Source organism: Amphiprion ocellaris, chromosome 2 (genome assembly GCF_022539595.1).
Source record: "Amphiprion ocellaris isolate individual 3 ecotype Okinawa chromosome 2, ASM2253959v1, whole genome shotgun sequence".
NCBI lineage: Eukaryota > Metazoa > Chordata > Actinopteri > Pomacentridae > Amphiprion > Amphiprion ocellaris.
In genome coordinates this window covers 15,201,895-15,219,255 of record NC_072767.1, presented here as the reverse complement: position 1 = coordinate 15,219,255, position 17,361 = coordinate 15,201,895, and the positions used below count along the sequence as shown (strand labels likewise).

The window sequence follows — 17,361 nt, the reverse complement described above, 5'->3', positions numbered from 1 at the left end:
TTGCTTTTGTAATCTACGGAGGTTTGAAAGATGCTATTAACCTGTTTCCTGATGGTTTTAAGGAAGCAGACCGAATACCCTCTAGGATGGAAACCGACAAACAAGATTTTAGTGGCCTCTACATCCTCTTTGTAAGTGCAGATTTGGTATGTGGAGGATGATAGCTGGACTTGTAAAGCATTGTCTATCGGTATTCTTGAAATAAACTCGTGGCTGGATTTTTAAAGCCCTCCACGAAGTTAGAAAAAACAAAAACACGGGTGTTGAGAAATTGCAGTTGTGATGTTTGTAAATTGGCCTTTAAGCAGATTTTAAGGTGATGGTTTTTTAAGATGTGAACAAACTCTATAAAATTTTCTTTGGAATGGGGCCAAAGGCCAAAAATGTTTTCTAAGTATCTTAGATATAAGTTGGGTAATTTAGAACATTTTGTGAAAACAAAGGCTTCTCAGTCTGCTTGATAAATGTTAGCATAGGCAAGTGAATATTTCCTCCCATTGCACAACCAGAGATTTGCAAGTAACATTTCTTATTGAATTCAAAATCATTCCTTGTTAATGAGATTTCTAGAAGATTCAAAACAATCTGATCAGGCTGTGTGCTGTCAGGATATTTTTGAAAGACTTGTTTAACTGCTTGTAACCCCAGGCTGGTATCTATATTGGTGTATAAGGATTCAACATCAATTTAAAAGTATTATTTATAATTTGTGTATTTTTTTAATCTTTGAACAAAATCATACGTGTCCTTTACATAGCTGTCATGTTTGTTAGAGAACAGATTTAAAAGGAATTGATATACTACTTGGACTCCAATCCACAGTCACGATCGGTCAACCACTGGGAATTATAAAGGGAACCGGCCATGTTTCCGGTGCCTTGTGGATTTTTGGCAGCAAATAAAATGTTACATAAGGAGAATCTGAACCAATTGTTTTTCATTTATATGGCTATCTCCATACATTTTGTTTACTTTTCCTCTAATTAACAATTACTAGTATATAAAGAATGAGACAAAGGTAAGTAATCATTTCTGTCATTGAGCCGTCCATGAGCTTCGATTTAGATAGTTTTGTCACGAGGGAGTTAGAACCCAGGCGCACACACAGAACTGGCAGACACAAGTGAGGATTCACACAAAGGACCTTATTAACAAGATAAGAACTAAAACCAATACAGAAGTGGGAAAACTAAACTGAAGGGAAAACTAAACCAAACCTCATTCTACAAATAACCAAAACAAGCAACTAAGCCCGAAAGTGAAATCCTACAAAAACCAAAGCTGGATAAACTAACAAAAGAGGGTACTCACGAAATGGGAGGAACTAAACACAAAGGGAGAAGGCAGGTTCGGGAAATCCAGAGTCCGGGTGAGAGGGGAGCTGAGCTGGCGGCAGGCAAGGCAGGTAATGGTTCAGGGAATAGCTGGCTGTCGACAGAGCAGGGAACGGCGGGAATCCAGGGGGAGAAGAGGGTCCATGAGCAGCTATGGCAGTCTATGGTCTGGTCAACGCAGTTCCAGTAGTAATCGAGGGGTATAGTACCATTGATCAGAGCTGCAGTGGTAATCCTCCCTCAATGGCACCATGGACAGCACACTACATGCACCATCTAGCTCTAAAACAGATGAACAAGTGCTTCAGACTTTGCACAGGGGTTAACAATGGTAATCTAAGTTTCTGTTACAGCTCAGACAGTCTCAAGGACCTTGTATAACACCAACCTCTATGAATTATTATTTTTTTTTTTTTTTAAAGTCCTTGTTTGCACTTTGGCACAAATTTGCAGGATGAAACTTTGTTAAAATAACCTGAAACATTTTCTCATCAGATGAGACCAGCTGTTTGCTATGAATCTGGCCAGGACTACCACAGCAAGTGCATCGTCTTAATAGTGAAGAATGGAGGCGTGAGTGTGATGATATGAAAATGCAAGAGTGGAGAAACATACTGGGGAGATGACATTTGTAGGTGGTAATGTGATTGTCTGTGGATATACCAAATACTGGTTGACAAGATAAGCAGTGTCCAGAGGAATATTGCTGCATTATAATGATCTAAAGCACACTGCCAAAATTGTACAAGAGTTCTAAAGGAGAAAAACCACACAACTCTGACATGGCCACACGTGTCACATGATTTGAATTCAGTAAAACTCCTTTTGGGTATTTTAAAGAGAGGGAAAAACAACAAAACCTTTTCTTTAAAGAATGGCATAACATCGCTCCTGAACTTAGTCGACACTGGTATCCTCCATGCTGAGAAAGATTGAGTCTGTCATCAGAAATAAAGGAGGGCATATGAAGTCCTGCAAAAGCAACGGATTCAAATCCTTGCATTGGAAGGTATATGGAGTGTTGTTGCACTGAGTTCTTGCTGTGGTGCCTGTAATTTTCATATAGTAAATCTTCACTATTTAGAAGACAAAAATCCCATAGTAAATAGTGTTAAAAACACACAAAGCATACTATCTTGGAACACTCTTCATATAAATGGAAAAATAATTGTATTTTCCCCTTTTTCCATGTGGGATGTGTGATGTCATTGGCACTTAGAGTCAGTATAATTAGATGCCAGAGATATATGCCTCACCTGGGGCGTCTTCGCCCTCTCCTCCTACATTGGCCTGCTAACACAGGCGTTGGAGTAGAGGGCTCTGTTGGTAGATTTATGCTGCTCCTCAGTCCATTAATGTCTCCTTTTTATGTGTCCATTTGGCATAGTGGCCACTCCGCTCACCTCGTTTAGACCAGATGCTGTTAGGACAGTGTGAGCTCCTTGCTGATTCAGGTAGACAGACCAAAAGGGAGGAAGATGATAGTTTTGTTATGTTGGCGAAAAACACACACACACACACACACACACACACACACACACACACACACACACACACACACACACACACACACACACACACACACACACACACACACACACACACACACACACACACACACACACACACACACACACACACACACACACACACACACACACCAGTCTCTGAGCATACATCTATCAGCAGTATAAGACACTATAGTTGAACTACTTTGTTAGTCCTCCATTCGTCATGCTATTCTAAAATGCAAGATGCATGCATGTGTGTGTGTGTGTGTGTGTCCATATGCATTTTAGCACTTTGTATGTGTTCCTTGCATGCATAACAATGGGTCTCTATGCATGTATCGGCATAAGTGTGTGCAACTGCACTGTAGCCCATATATTTTGATTAACACTGTACAAGTTAATTTCACACATGGCAGAAAGAGGAGACTTTTTAATTTTGTGCACTTGAAGAGCCAGAAATCCTGTAGTGTCGAATCGATAAACTTAACACAGCATGGCCATTTATACTAAAGCAGTTCTGGTTCTTGAACTTCTTCCTGTCAGGTTCCCTTTCTGAAGCCGAAGTAAAGAGTTGTTCATGCTATTAAGAGCATGGACTGCATGTTTTCTTTAGCCTGATTTCAAACACAGACAAAAGAGTTTCTCACTGCATTCACAGTGACGCCAAGAGCGAGATGAGCTTCATCATAATGTCGTCACTTCAGATGTGTTTGCTTTACGAACATTGTTCAGACTTCTTTTGTTCTGTCAGCTCTGTGCTTATGTTATTTTGCTGTCTGAATGAACCTTGCTAAGCTGAATTTTGATGGCATTTCTGATCTGAAAGCATTCTTGTTCTGGAATAAATCTGATTTATTCATCTTTGGCTTACATATTCTCCTCTGGTCACTCCCCTCCTGCAGCGGTAAATGGACAGCACTTGTACAACACTTTTCTACCTATGCGGGACACAACACTTCACAATACCTTCTATTCACACACTCACGCTGATAGTGGCAAGATGGAGCAATTTAAGATGCAACGTTTTTGCTCAAGGACACTTTGATGTGTAGCCAGCAGGAGCTGGGGATCGAACCACCAATTGACGACCCACTCTATCTCCTGAGCCGTAGTTGATCGGCTATGATGCCTTAAAGATTTGAAGAGGGACTGCCCCAGGGTTTGGGAACCACTGAGCTGAAGGATTCCAAAAACAACAGCAGGGAAATCATCTAACATTTATGAGTTCAGTTTTCTCTAGACACAGGCCTGGGTTGCTTTTAAAGTTCTCACAGCTTTACTACTATCACAGTCAGGAATATAATGATTGAATTTAGTTTATTATATGGGGTCAGTGTTGCAGCTGGATGTTTTTCTGTATTGCATCCATATTCACAGTTACTGATGATAAAATTGTTATATTTTTACATACAAATCCTGCCCTGCTCCGCTTCAAGGGTTGGACCCTCATTTAATTTGATGTCATGATGTGATATGATGCTGCAGTGTCATTCAGCACATTCCCTTCCCCCCACTAACATATCAAACACTCTTGTCAAGACAACACGCCTCCTTCCACACCTCCAGATGGGACAATCTGCTCCCAGCTTCACTCTAAAGACAGAGTACAAGCTGTTTTTTTATCCACTTCACTCTTTTTTCTGTGCTTTTTCCCCCTTTCTGCTCTATGATACCCCAATGCCTTTCCAGAACTATTTTCAACTTTACACATTCTTTAATTGTCATCATTATGCACACTGTTGCAGCCATGCAGTAAACTGCCATAACAGATCCACAGGCACAACTATAATCACTGTTGGTATTCTTTTAAAAATGTGAATTTTGCCCCTCCGACCCATTACTTGCCTTTAAATAATCACAGTGATGGATCTCCATGTTTACCTCAGCATAAAGGTGAGACAAACATTATCATAATTCTGTGTAAGTGGGATCCTGTGTCAGCAAGTGCATCTCTGGGCATGGAAGCAGAAACAAGCAAGTGCCACTGGAAGGCTAATGGGTGAAGCGCACGGAGCACACAAGAATAGCTACAAGTGAAAAGGTAGACTGCCATCTACAGTATGAATATAACATCTCTGTTTTCTAAACGAGCCCTGGCGCATGGACAGTTTCATAAGAGGGAAATGATAGACATCCATAGCATAATTGCTTTTCAGAAGGGCAGTTGGCAGTAGTAGTTTGGAAGGAAGGAAGGAGAAGCACAATAATGATGAAATATCAATGAGATGATGAAAAAGTAATCATTCTGCTGCAGAAGCACAGAGCTCGAAAGATCCAAGTGCCAACACTCAGAAATCGATAAGTCTGATCCAGTGTGGAACAATTTACACATGACATATCACTCATCACTCCATATTGGAAAGCCCACTGCCAGCTTGTCCTTCGGGAGAGATCATGGCCGCTTGACAAGAATAATGCAGCACAATGTGGAGCACCCAAACTGAATAAGAGTCCAACTTTTCATGAGAACATCATTCATTCATGCTGTTTGGAGCGTAATAGCTTGCACACGTGTTTCATACTTTAACTTATCCAGCCTGATTCTACAATCTGCATCAGTTCAGATAATCTTCCATTTAACCTAGGCTTCTCACATCCACACAAACCCGTCCTCAGTAAACCACCTGAAAGGAAAAACAAGAGAGAGAGAGAAAGACATAGGAAGACATTAGTATTCATTTGAGCAGATCATTCAAAAATGCATTTCAGAAATGCGACACTTTGAAAGACATTTGCTAAATAGGTAATTTGGATATTCTGTGATAGAAAATTCACAAAATGGAAACAACTAAAGCCCAACACTATTGTACTCAGAAAGTGAATACGAAAGGATTTAATACTGCAACACCACATTTGTGTGATTGCCAGACTTCTGATAATCAAGTCATAAGCTTTCAAGCTGGACAAAATTACTAGAAATGAGTGAAGTGCAGCTCAGACAAGCAAGCATTTTAGTTGAGCAAATATGTTTCTTTCACTCCTATACTCCAATCACAAGTGCATTTGCTTAACAATAAATGGGTTTTAAAAGTCTCCATCAGTCAATAGACATTGTACAACATATATTTTATACAATATGTTTAAGGCTTTACCATTTCTTGAGTAAAAGAAAAAAAAACTAAAGTAATGAAGAAAGTATTAATCACTGGCAAAGAGGCATTGAGAATTGTTCATTCCAACTATTTGGAATCCACGTACCAAGGTGGTACGTGAATTTAATAAGTTTCTTAAAATGCAACATTGCCACCAATCCCATAATGGTTGAGTTATCTCAAACAGCTATTTCAAGGTAATACTGTGCATGATATGCAGCGACTCTAGACACAGTCAAGAAACAGTGGAGAAAAAAACAAACTAATTCCCTGGAAAAAGTCATATCTTTGTCAATTTTTTGAACATTTTGCAGCAGAGCTTTTAGTATTTTGTTGATCCAGGCAGAACTGCACTGAAGTACTCTGTACACATACAGTATCTGCAGTGCCAAAGTATTCCTTTGTGAATACTCAACACAGCACTTAAGCATTTTAAAAATGGTTGCCAAACACAGGCTCCTCTTTAGTGAGAAATCAGCAACATTGTGGGACTCTTACAAAGTCACAGGATGTGAGATATGCGTTATCTCTTGGAATAGAAACCTTTTCAAGTCTATAATTTACAACATGCATCTGCACAGCAGAAGCTTGGAGAAAGTGTTCGTCCCCTGGTGACTACATGTTTTTTTTTTCTGTTTCATTGTCTGTTCCCTCACTCCCCAACACCTTCACACACAGTCACACGCACGCATACACACTTTTCTTCTGCTGAGGTCCCAAACACACAGACTGCTGGGGCTAGATAGCAATGCCAGTAACCAGGCCTGACAGAAATTCCTCTGTGGCCATTTCAGTGAGCGGGCACGTAGCCCGAAGCACCTGCTTACAGGCTGCTACGTCATACAAGTTGTCACCGACAATCACATTTCCCAGCTGAAACCGAATGTATGCGGGAACTTGTGTGCTTGTGTTTGCCATCTTAGCAAACAAAGTTGGCTAAATAGCACTTTCCCATGGAGGCAGAGCAACTGCATCATAAATTTTGAAGCAATCTCAACATGTGCAAACCTTGATTTTATTTGAAGAATTATTTGCACGAAAAACGTGTCAGAGGTTAAGAGACTTTGTTCCTGTGGAGGAGTAATAGACATTACATGGGGCATTGGTGAAAGCCAAACCAATCTATCGATCCATTATCTATATGCCACTTATCAGGGTTGCAGGGGGCTGGAGCCTATCTCAGCTGACTTAGGGTGAAGGCAGGGGACAGGTCACCAGTCTATCGCAGGGCTACATTTACATACAAACAATGACACTCACATTCACACCTACGTGCAATTTAGAGTTACCATAAACTAGAGCATGTTTTTGGACTTTTGGAAGCTGAAATACCTGGATAAAACCCATGCATGCACAGGGAGAACATGCAAACTCCATGCAGAAAGATCCCAGGAAGGCCGGGATGTGAACCGGTGATCTTCTAGCTTCAAGGTGAAAGTGCTAATCACCGAGCCACTGTGCAGTCCAGCCAAACTAATATAAAATACATTTACATTTTCTAAGATGCCACTTTATTTTCCGCTGAAAATACAAAATGTGTTTCTTCTAACAGTAGGTTCATGAAACACTTTTTCTACACCATAGCTGCTGGGTTGTCCACAGTGACCTACACATTCAATGTTGCTGTTTCAGATCATTCAAACAAGATGAAAATAATCCATTCACCTCCACTGTATTGAGGTGGTGGAAAAAGTCTTTGCAAGGAATGTCTCAAACATCGCAATGAAATCTAACAATAAGCATAGGTTAATGGAACTTTACATACTGTGGTTTAACACAACTAGTCACATGTCAATGTGTTTCCAAGTTAAGGTTACAGTAAGAAATTGACCACAGTCTGTTGTGGTGAGCTAAGAGCATCTGGAAGTGATAACTAGTTTGCGTGAACTAAGAGTTTCATGCTGTTCATATCAGTGTTTAGTTTGGATGAGGGGTGAGCTACCTTGTTTGTTCTTTAAACCATCGAGTTACACTTGAGCTGAGTTGCTCACCCTGAAATGACATGACTTCTGTTTTTTTTTTTTTACAATGCAATACAATACAGTAACTTTATTAATTCCCGAGGGGAAATTCAGTTGGAATTAGTTTGGAACCAAGTCATTGTAAGCAACTGCCATCTGATCTATTTATCGAACTTAAACATGTAATTTACCACCTGAAACAGAAGTAGATTCTGTGTGGTTTTTGCTCCTCTCAGATTTTTACTCTCTGTACCCTCATTTTCACTGCAATATAAAGTCCTGCTCCTCTATGGAAGCAGCACAACCATAGCTAGAAGAAAAGAAAACGCAAATGTTTTTTGTGCAGTATTGCAAAGTTATAATAGAACTAAAAAGAACATAAAAGAACTAAATTTCTGAATTTCTTTGATTAGCATTTTTCAAAAAAATATAAATAGAAAAATGGAATCAACAGATACAACACCTTTCTAAGTGCCCTATAGGTGTTAGAAAGACTAGGGGGGAAAAAAAAAAATCAAGGTTCTGTGGACTATTCATATTTTGCCACTTAAGTTGTTGCCACCTCTACAAACTAGGTGTTTTTCACACTGCTCTGCACATCGACTCTAAAAACATACTTCACCATGCTGATTGTGTCTTTAACAACCTGCTGACAACATGTTCCTCTGTATACTATTTTGAGCCATGCTGCAGTTATTTTATTCATCATGTATGTTTTATTTTTTGCATGTTCTCCCTGTGCATGCGTGGGTTCTCTGCCTTCCTCCCACAGTCCAAAAACATGCTGAGGTTAATTGGTGATTCTAAATTGTCCGTAGGTGTGAATGTGAGTGTGATTGTTTGTCTCTATATGTAGCCCTGTGATAAGACTAATGACCTGTCCAGGTTGTCCTCTGCCTTCACCCTAAGTCAGCTGGGATAGACTCCAGCCCCCTACGACCCTATTGAGGACTAAGCGGTGTATAGATGATGGATGGATGGATGGATGGATGGATGGATGGATCTCTCTAATTGGTTTTCATTAATGTGTCCTCTCTGTTCTGTTTAAATGCAGTCCACAGCTCAGCTGGTCGTAGCTGACTGAATCATGGCTTCTTAGTTGTTGGAGAAATGCAGAATAAAATGATTTTGATGAAATATAACAATTATAACAATTCCGACACAAGCACACATCATACACAATTAGTTCAATCACTGGAAAGTTTAAAATCAGACAGTTCCTTTTGCAGTTCCTGTCCCTGATAAATGGTGTAATTTTGGCATTTTTTAAAAATAATAGATAACATGACTTTTAAATCTGCCGGTGAAAAGCAGCCACAGAGAAAGTGGACAAAAGTGTGCATATAATTTATCGCTAATTTTGAAAATGCATGTGGTGAGTGGTGTGTGTGTGTGTGTGTGTGTGTGTGTGTGTGTGTGTGTGTGTGTGTGTGTGTGTGTGTGTGTGTGTGTGTGTGTGTGTGTGGAGACATCGTTCCCTATTTGTTTTCTGACAAATAATACACACACAGTTTGGGAGTGTGTGTGTGTGTTTATGTGTATGTATTTGGAGCGACAAGCTTTGGGAGTTTGCAGAGAGGGCTGTCTCAGCAGAGTCACACAAGTGGAAAACAAGATCATCACTCCCCACAATGCATCTTTAACCACAGCAAATATGAGCAGGAGTCAGAGTACCAGAGAGAGACTTCAAGAATACCAAGAGCAGCCAGATAAACAATCAGACAATGCACATTTTGATGTAAAATTCTTCACAGCTTAGTTTTCTCCCACATTATATTTAATACACAGTAGACTTGAAAGGAAGCTTGTTACGATGGACTACAATAGACCAATTAAAATGCAATAGAAATGTTTTGTCCAGAAATACAGGCAGGACATGTGGTTCTCACTGACTGAGACAGATTGGAATGGGGCAGAGGGAGGAATGAAATCCAAACTTCATCATGATGAGCCAACATGCAGAGAGCTTTAAAGTGAAATGAGGAATGAAAGGACATTGGCGCCACGGCACACATTACTTGCACATGCCAGGAGCTCATCACACAGACCTGATGGCTGCTGGTAGAACAGCTTTGAAGGGATGCAGAGGACCCCCCCACACTCACTCCACATAAGCATTTCTATGTGATTTCAATGTCATTCATGTACCCCGGGTAGATTATTACCAACATGTGGTGATGGCACAAGCTGTTTTGGCTCATCGCTGGGTCAGTGCGCTAAACTTTTGCACAACAGTGATTATTTTGCCTCTGAAACTGATTTGATGCTTATTTTGATGAGGACTCCATATAGCTAAGATGCATTTCGAGCTACCAGAGATGCAATTACATTCCATTCAAATGCTAATATTGCAGGGCAAAAAAAAAAAGAAAGAAAGGAAGAAAAGAAATACATTGCAAATGAGTTTGGTTGCATCTTACATCCGGTGTTGTTCACTGAAACCATGTGGTCTATCTAATGCATTTTCTTCCACATGACACATTTGAAAACATCGTACTTAACTCTGAATCCTGCATTGTCTACATCCACATTTAACTGCCAGTATTCTGCACGCAGCTGTAGGTCTGTGGAATAATGTGAGTTGACTTCTTACTGCATGAAGTGCATGTGTAGACAAACAGTGGAGAACTGTTCCAAAATGCTGTCAGAGGTGCCTGGTATTTCACATTACAGGTCACTTTCCTTTACTTTAACCCAACTTAAGACTACCAGTCAGTTGGCCCTCAACCCTTAGATGCATGAGTGGACCCTACACTTCCATAAATGGGTTAAAAATGACTCGTAGAAGAATCAATGTGTTTTTATACAATCTTTGCGATTTTGGTTAAGAATAATCATTTGTATTATTGTTTGAATTATATTTTTGTTCATACAAGAATGATTTCATGTTTGAAATATGTTTGTTTTTCACTTTATAACAGATTTTGCACATTTTGATAATTGAAAAAAGAAAGAAATCACACAGAACAACAAAGGAACAATGCCAACATCCAATTTGCCCATGTGCGGCGGCCTGCACGACGGTAAGTCTACTTGGACAAATTGCCTGAAATGTGTTGCCAGATATGTCTCGGTAGATGGGTTAGTTGCGTTAAAAGTTTTGACCAGATGAATCATGATGATGGATTAATCTGCATTAATGCATTAATTTTGACAGCCCTATTACAAACGTTACAATTTTACAATTTCTTGAAAAGTATAAAAGGTAACTTCAAAACCTAAATGGAATGATATCAAAAGCATGTTTTTTGAGGAATAGCTGGAAAATGAAATGACAAAAAACTTTTCATTACAAGATATTTCAGGAAAATGACCTCACTGGGTCATTTTTGACCCTCTTATGCATCTAAGGGTTAAAGACATGAAAGTAACAGTGTCACTAAGAATATATTTAATACTGACAAGTTTTCACAGCAAAGCAAAGAGTCATAGAGTTTCAACATCCATTACTTCAGCGAGATCTGCTGCAGGAGAAGTTTGCAAGGTTACCTGTCAGGTAAAAATGGGCCTGCTTGGGACTGGTCTCCTGCTCTGAGTTAAAAAAAAAACAAAAAAAAAACCAAACTGCTGTTGCCGTTCTCCAAACAGCTGGGGCTACTTCTGTTTGCCTTGAGAACGGGGCCCCGACTTTCAGAACAACTAAGAAGGAGGGAGACAATTATGGAGATTCATCACTGCAGTTTGTCTTTAGGGCACAACTCATCTCTGGAGAGAGAGCGAAATAATTCTGCAATGTGTCAAATGACTTGCAGATGTTGCGTGTCGCACGGCACAAAGAAACAGCTTTTCAATAGACCTCTTACTGCAATCTCAGCAGTGTTGTAAAGGTGTGGTTATGCATGTTTTCTAGCAGTGGGGACATTTGCAGATGTTCACTTTGAGCACAATAAAGTGATGTTTTTTCATAGATGTTGGAGACCTCCACAGAGACACATGGATTGAGGTGACTTATGCAGCATGGATGCAGGGAGGATATCTTTGCATTCCGGTTGTCAGCTTCTCTGACAACATATATAACTTCCAATCATGGAGGCCAAAAGGAATGTTTTATGTGCCTGCATTTAAAAAAAAAAAATAAAATAATAAAGCATGACATCCAGCTGTGAAGAAGATTGTTTTGAAATGGTTTATGTTGGAACCCATGAGAAGAACCAGCTCCAGCCTGCAACATAATCTCTGTAATCATACACTGTATTCCTGCTTGTTGTTGTGTTCATATTTAACCAAGCAAAAATGTTTTATCAGAAGACACAAACTGAAATGAGCAAGTCAACAAATTATTTAGCTTTCTTAAAACACTGCCCAGATGGGTCTCAGTTCATTGGAGACTGCAAACAAAGTCAACACTAATGCACTAGTGTTGCTAACATTGGCCAGACAGAAGTGCAGCATCATTTCCAGGCGTCTGCCTGAACTGAAGCACTCCGCTACAATCCTACGCTCACTGGCCAGTTCAGAGACAGGGCAAGCAGTTTCTGAACCAACACAGTAGCAGATATGGAAATTCTCTCTGGCACAGATTAGGGTTTTTCAATTTGGGAAAAAAAAGAAGAAAAAAACCCTCCCCACTGTGCTGCTTCAGAAGCTTAGTGGAATACGGAGCTGATGAGACTATCCAAAGATAAAAAACAACCAACTGGACTCAGTGATGTGTTAAAGCCTCAGCCAGAAAGACAAGTAAATTATAAGCTTGTGAACTAATTAGAATGGAATGGTAGATTGCACAAGCAGCTCTATTGTTGGGCTATTGCTTCTCTTAGAGGATGCAGTGCTTATAAGGAATTATTAACACATTATGAGCCTGTTATAATTGTCAGAATCAAAAAGTGATAATGATGTAGGACACTATTACATTTGCAATTTGCAGCACCTCTGAAGATTTCCTTTATTTGGTAATTATGGTAATGCATGAAATGTCACACCAGAGTCAGATTATTTTTGAGAGACACAAATTAAACTAATGCTGGCATACATTAAGCATAAGATCCTTGTTCTGGTTAAAATGTGAAACACATGCACAGTAAAATCCGATGTCCTGAGCTGACCCTGGTCTGCTGTTATTTAGCAAAGTAAATCAAGTTTATACATTATTCTTTGAGAGCACAGTTCAATTTTCTGTTCATGTAATAAGACGTACTAGATTTATATATCTGACACATTTGTTGAGTGATTCGAAGTCCTTACATCTCACTTTGATTCTGCTATGAGCATCAAAACAGATTAATTCAGTAACACTATTTGATAAGAACTTTTGCAGTCGATAGCTCACCTGAAGCTCCATTTTGATCCATTTATATCCAATATAATCCTGAACTGGAAGCAGTGTGAGTGATTTTACAGAAGTCATTCCTTCCAATAAAACCACACATAAGACAGGCAGAATGTCTGAGATCAGTAAATGAGACAGATTCTCCAATATATTGGACTCATTTTTCAGGTTTGCGAAACTAAGCTAATTCTTTCCTTGGTGCAGTTTAATAAAATGTGTGGCATTTGCCATATCCTATATCGTCCCATTGATATCACACATGACTACTTTATTAGAAGAAATGTTTCACATTTTATTTGAAAAAGTCTAATTAGCCATAAAGCTTAGTTATGGAGTCAAAATCTGGCTATGAATTCCAATCCAATCCAATCCAACTTTATTTCTAAAGCACTTTAAAACAACACTGTCAGCCAAAGTGCTGTACACATTAAATAATAGAATAAAAGAATAAATAACCAAATAAAAATACAAATAAAATAATGCGAGTATAAAAATAAGACATAAGACACAGGTTGTACAGTAAAAGTCAGCTCTAAGCTGAGCCATACGCTAAGTTAAAAAAATGTGTTTTTAAAAGAGATTTAAAAATCGGGAGGGAATCGGCCTGTCTGATATGTAGTGGGAGCTCATTCCACAGTTTAGGAGCAGCCACAGAAAAAGCACGATCACCTCTCAGTTTCTTTTTGGTCATAGGCACCACCAGTAGAGCTTGATCTGCTGACCTCAGTGAGCGAGAAGGGTTGTAGGGAACCAGCAGATCACACAGGTACAGGGGGGCCAAACCGTGAAGGCATTTAAAAACAAATAAAAGAAGTTTGAAATCAATACGGAGGTGCACGGGGAGCCAGTGGAGGGACTGGAGGATGGGAGTTATGTGGTTATATTTACGTGACCCCGTTAAAAGGCGAGCGGCAGCTTTCTGAACCAGTTGAAGTCACAACAGTGAGGTTTTGCTGAGTCCTGAGTAAAGCACGTTGCAATAATCTAAACGAGTGGTAATAAAAGCATGGATCAAAATTTCAAAGTTGTGACGAGATAAAAAAGGCTTCACTTTGGCAAGTTGCCTCAAATGATAAAAACTTGATTTCACAACAGCACTGATCTGGGTATCTAATTTAAAAACAGAGTCCATCTTTACACCCAGATTCGTCACAACAGGGCGTACAGCTTGGGTTAAAGAGCCAAGCTCAGCTTTGACCCCCGGAGTGAGAAAACAGCAAAACCTCAGTTTTATGCTCATTGAAATGCAAAAAATTGTAAGCCATCCACAATTTTACTTCTTCAAAGCATTCAAGGAGGGACTTGGACTGTTTCAAAGGCAAATAAATTTGGCAGTCATCTGCGTAAAATGAAACGACACATCATATCTACGCCGAACTGACCCAAGAGGCAACAAGTACAATGAAAAAAGCAAGGGTCCATGAACTGACCCTTGCGGTACACCACACATCAGAGGGGCCACAATGGAAACAGAATCCCCGACCTGGACGGAAAAGCTTCTGTTGGACAAATATGATTTAAACCAGGCTAAAGCTGGACCTTTTATTCCCACCCAGTTCTCCAACCGTGACAGTAAAATCTGGTGGTCCGCCGTATCAAAGGCTGCAGTTAAATCCAACAGGAGAAGAGCAACAGTATGACCAGAATCAGAAGCCCGAAGAACATCATTAAAGATCCTCAACAAAGCCGTCTCAGTGCTGTGGCCAGTTTTGAATCCCGATTGGAAGACTTCAGAAATTCAATTTTCATTTAAAAATGAGCTCAGCTGAATGTACACAAATTTTTCCAAAATTTTGGACAGCAAAGGAAGTTTGGAAATTGGCCGATAATTGGAGAGTTCCTGTCGATCAAGGTTTGGTTTCTTTAACAGAGGCTGGACCACTGCATGTTTAAAACACAAAGGGACAACACCATTGGCCAAGCTGCCATTAACAATATCAAGGACAAAAGGTGCCAATGTCCGAAAGACTTCTTTAAAAAGACGAGGAGGAATCACATCAATGTGGGAGCCTGTAATTCTCATTTCACTGAAAACTTGTTCTAAAAGATGCAGGCTAACAGGTTCAAACTGATTAAAAACAGCAGAATAAGTTACTGATGTGCCTGGGTCATGTGCAGGACGACTTATAAGGGCTCTAGTGCTCTCCACTTTACGAATGAAAAACTGCAAGAAATCCTCACACATTTTCAATGGGTCCTCGGGACAGTGGGGCTCAGGAGCACTGAGAACTGTTTTAATAGTATCAAAAAGAACACGTGGGTTGTTACCGTTGGAAACAATGATGTCAGAAAAGTGTCTAGTTTTTGCATCTTTGACGGTTTTTTTGACAGGAATGCCACTTATCTCTCAGATTCTGAAAAGACACATGTAGCTTATCCTTTTTCCATTTTCTTTCAGCCTTTCTGCACTCACGTCTGGCAGCGCGCGTAATGTCATTCAGCCAGGGTTCAGACTTTGGTTTAGACAGCCTGAGTTTCACAGGAGCGACAATGTCTAATGCAGCTCTGCAAGCAGAATTGAAACCAGCGCAAAAGTCATCAATGGATCTGTTTAAACATAGAGAGTCATCTACGTTCAGGACAGAGCAACAGTGCACAGCGGTGGAGGGATTAACCATACGGCCACGACGCACAGGCGCGCACGGTTTGGATACAGCACAAGATAGGGGAATTTCAAATAAAACAGGCAGATGATCAGAGAAAATTGCATCACAAATCTCAAGCTTCGAGACAATAAGACCATGAGTAAGAACAAGATCGAGAGTGTGGCCATGTTCATGTGTGGGACCAACAACACACTGTGTAAGATTAAAACATTCAGTCAAATTTAAAAAGTCTTTCGCCAGTGACTTTTCAGGACAACACACATGGACATTAAAGTCCCCAGTAATGAGAATGCGGTCATACACCGGTACAAATTCAGCTAGGAAATGCGAAAAGTCACTAATGAAGTCTTTGCTGTATTTGGGTGGCCTGTAAATGACAGCGCACAACACCGGGGGCGCAGAGCTCAGTTCAAATATGTTCATTTCAAAGCTGGCATATGATGCCGTGGGTACGAGCTGCTTACACTTAAAGTTACTTTTAAAGACAGTTGCAAGCCCCCCATCCACGGCCCGATGTTCTCGGGGAGTTAAAATGCAAACAGCCAGGCGGTAAAAGTTAACAAAAGGCACTTGACTCACCCACAGCCAACCATGTTTCGGCTATAAAGAGAAAATCCAATCCCCGTGACTCGAATAAATCCTTCAGGATAAAAGTTTTATTTGCTAGCGATCTAGCGTTCACCAGGGCAAACCGAGCAGGAGGAGCAGGGGAGTTAGCTGTCAATGGACTCCTAGCTATCAGCTGGAGATTCAGCTGGTTCACCCCACGCCAGCGAGGGTTAGCAGCTGGGAGGCGGCGAGTGGAGAATCCTTCGTCCAGACCGACCACTGGAACCAAACAGGGGTCGATTGGATCCAGAGTGCGCCACGAAACGAAGCGGTGATATTCCGGTCCGATCCGTTGGAGCGTCTTAGCAGAAAGAACCAGCCAAGCCTTCAGTTTCACCAGCCGGCCTCCACGCTTACCCTGGCGCCTGCGAGCCGGTATCCCAGAGAGAAGCGGAGGGCAGCCGGTTTTGTGCCCATCGGGTTCAAATGAGACCAATTTTTCAAAAGAGGGTCTCAGATCAAGTAGTGCTTGGCGGTCATAAACCAGCAGAGAGCTGACATCTACAGTGACAACCAGTAAAACTAACAAAAATACAAGAAAAGTGCGCAGAGACAGAGGGCAAGCCATACACACTGGCACCATCACGAGTCACGTGCTCACGTTCATCACTAATTGATGTATTAAACATCATTTAGTATAATTTAACCATTAAATTAGGAAAACGATGGCTCTTAATATATGCTATTTGAAGAAACATCTTTTCTATGGAAGCAGCTACTATCTGAAGCAGCCGGCACCAGGTTGCCCTGACATAACTGCGTTCTAGCAATCATTTCCTGGGCTTTGAAACATTTTCTGTGCACAGCACACCTTGGCCTACATTCAATAGGATACTCATAATGTGAAATGTACTCATTTTTGATTGAATAACTTCAAGTTTGGCTGGCTCAGCTCTGAGTTCTGCTGCACTCAGTCCCTCTGCACATTCTGTCCTCTTTTATATAGAACCACTTTGCCCATGACGGCAGGGAGGCTTGG

At 40.5% G+C, this 17,361-nt stretch overlaps 1 protein-coding gene across 6 annotated transcripts in view; it reads right to left on the bottom strand.

The window, feature by feature from the left end:
* Positions 1-16,951, bottom strand: part of LOC118471156 (uncharacterized) — a 37,412-nt gene extending 20,461 nt beyond the window's left edge. For 4 of the 6 annotated variants that reach the window (XR_008603106.1, XR_008603107.1, XR_008603108.1 and 1 more), the window contains exons 1-3: positions 16,353-16,951; positions 2,591-5,469; positions 1,312-1,616 (exon numbers count right to left, since the gene is read on the bottom strand). Coding sequence is in view for 2 of the 6 variants with exons in the window: in XM_055014863.1 (XP_054870838.1) it covers positions 16,353-16,950 (598 nt within the window). In the remaining 4 variants the exon portion in view is untranslated. The remainder of the gene's footprint in view (positions 1-1,311; positions 1,617-2,590; positions 5,470-16,352) is intronic. The other 2 variants (XM_055014863.1, XM_035953946.2) reach the window with 1 other exon arrangement.
* Between the last annotated feature and the right edge of the window lie 410 nt (positions 16,952-17,361).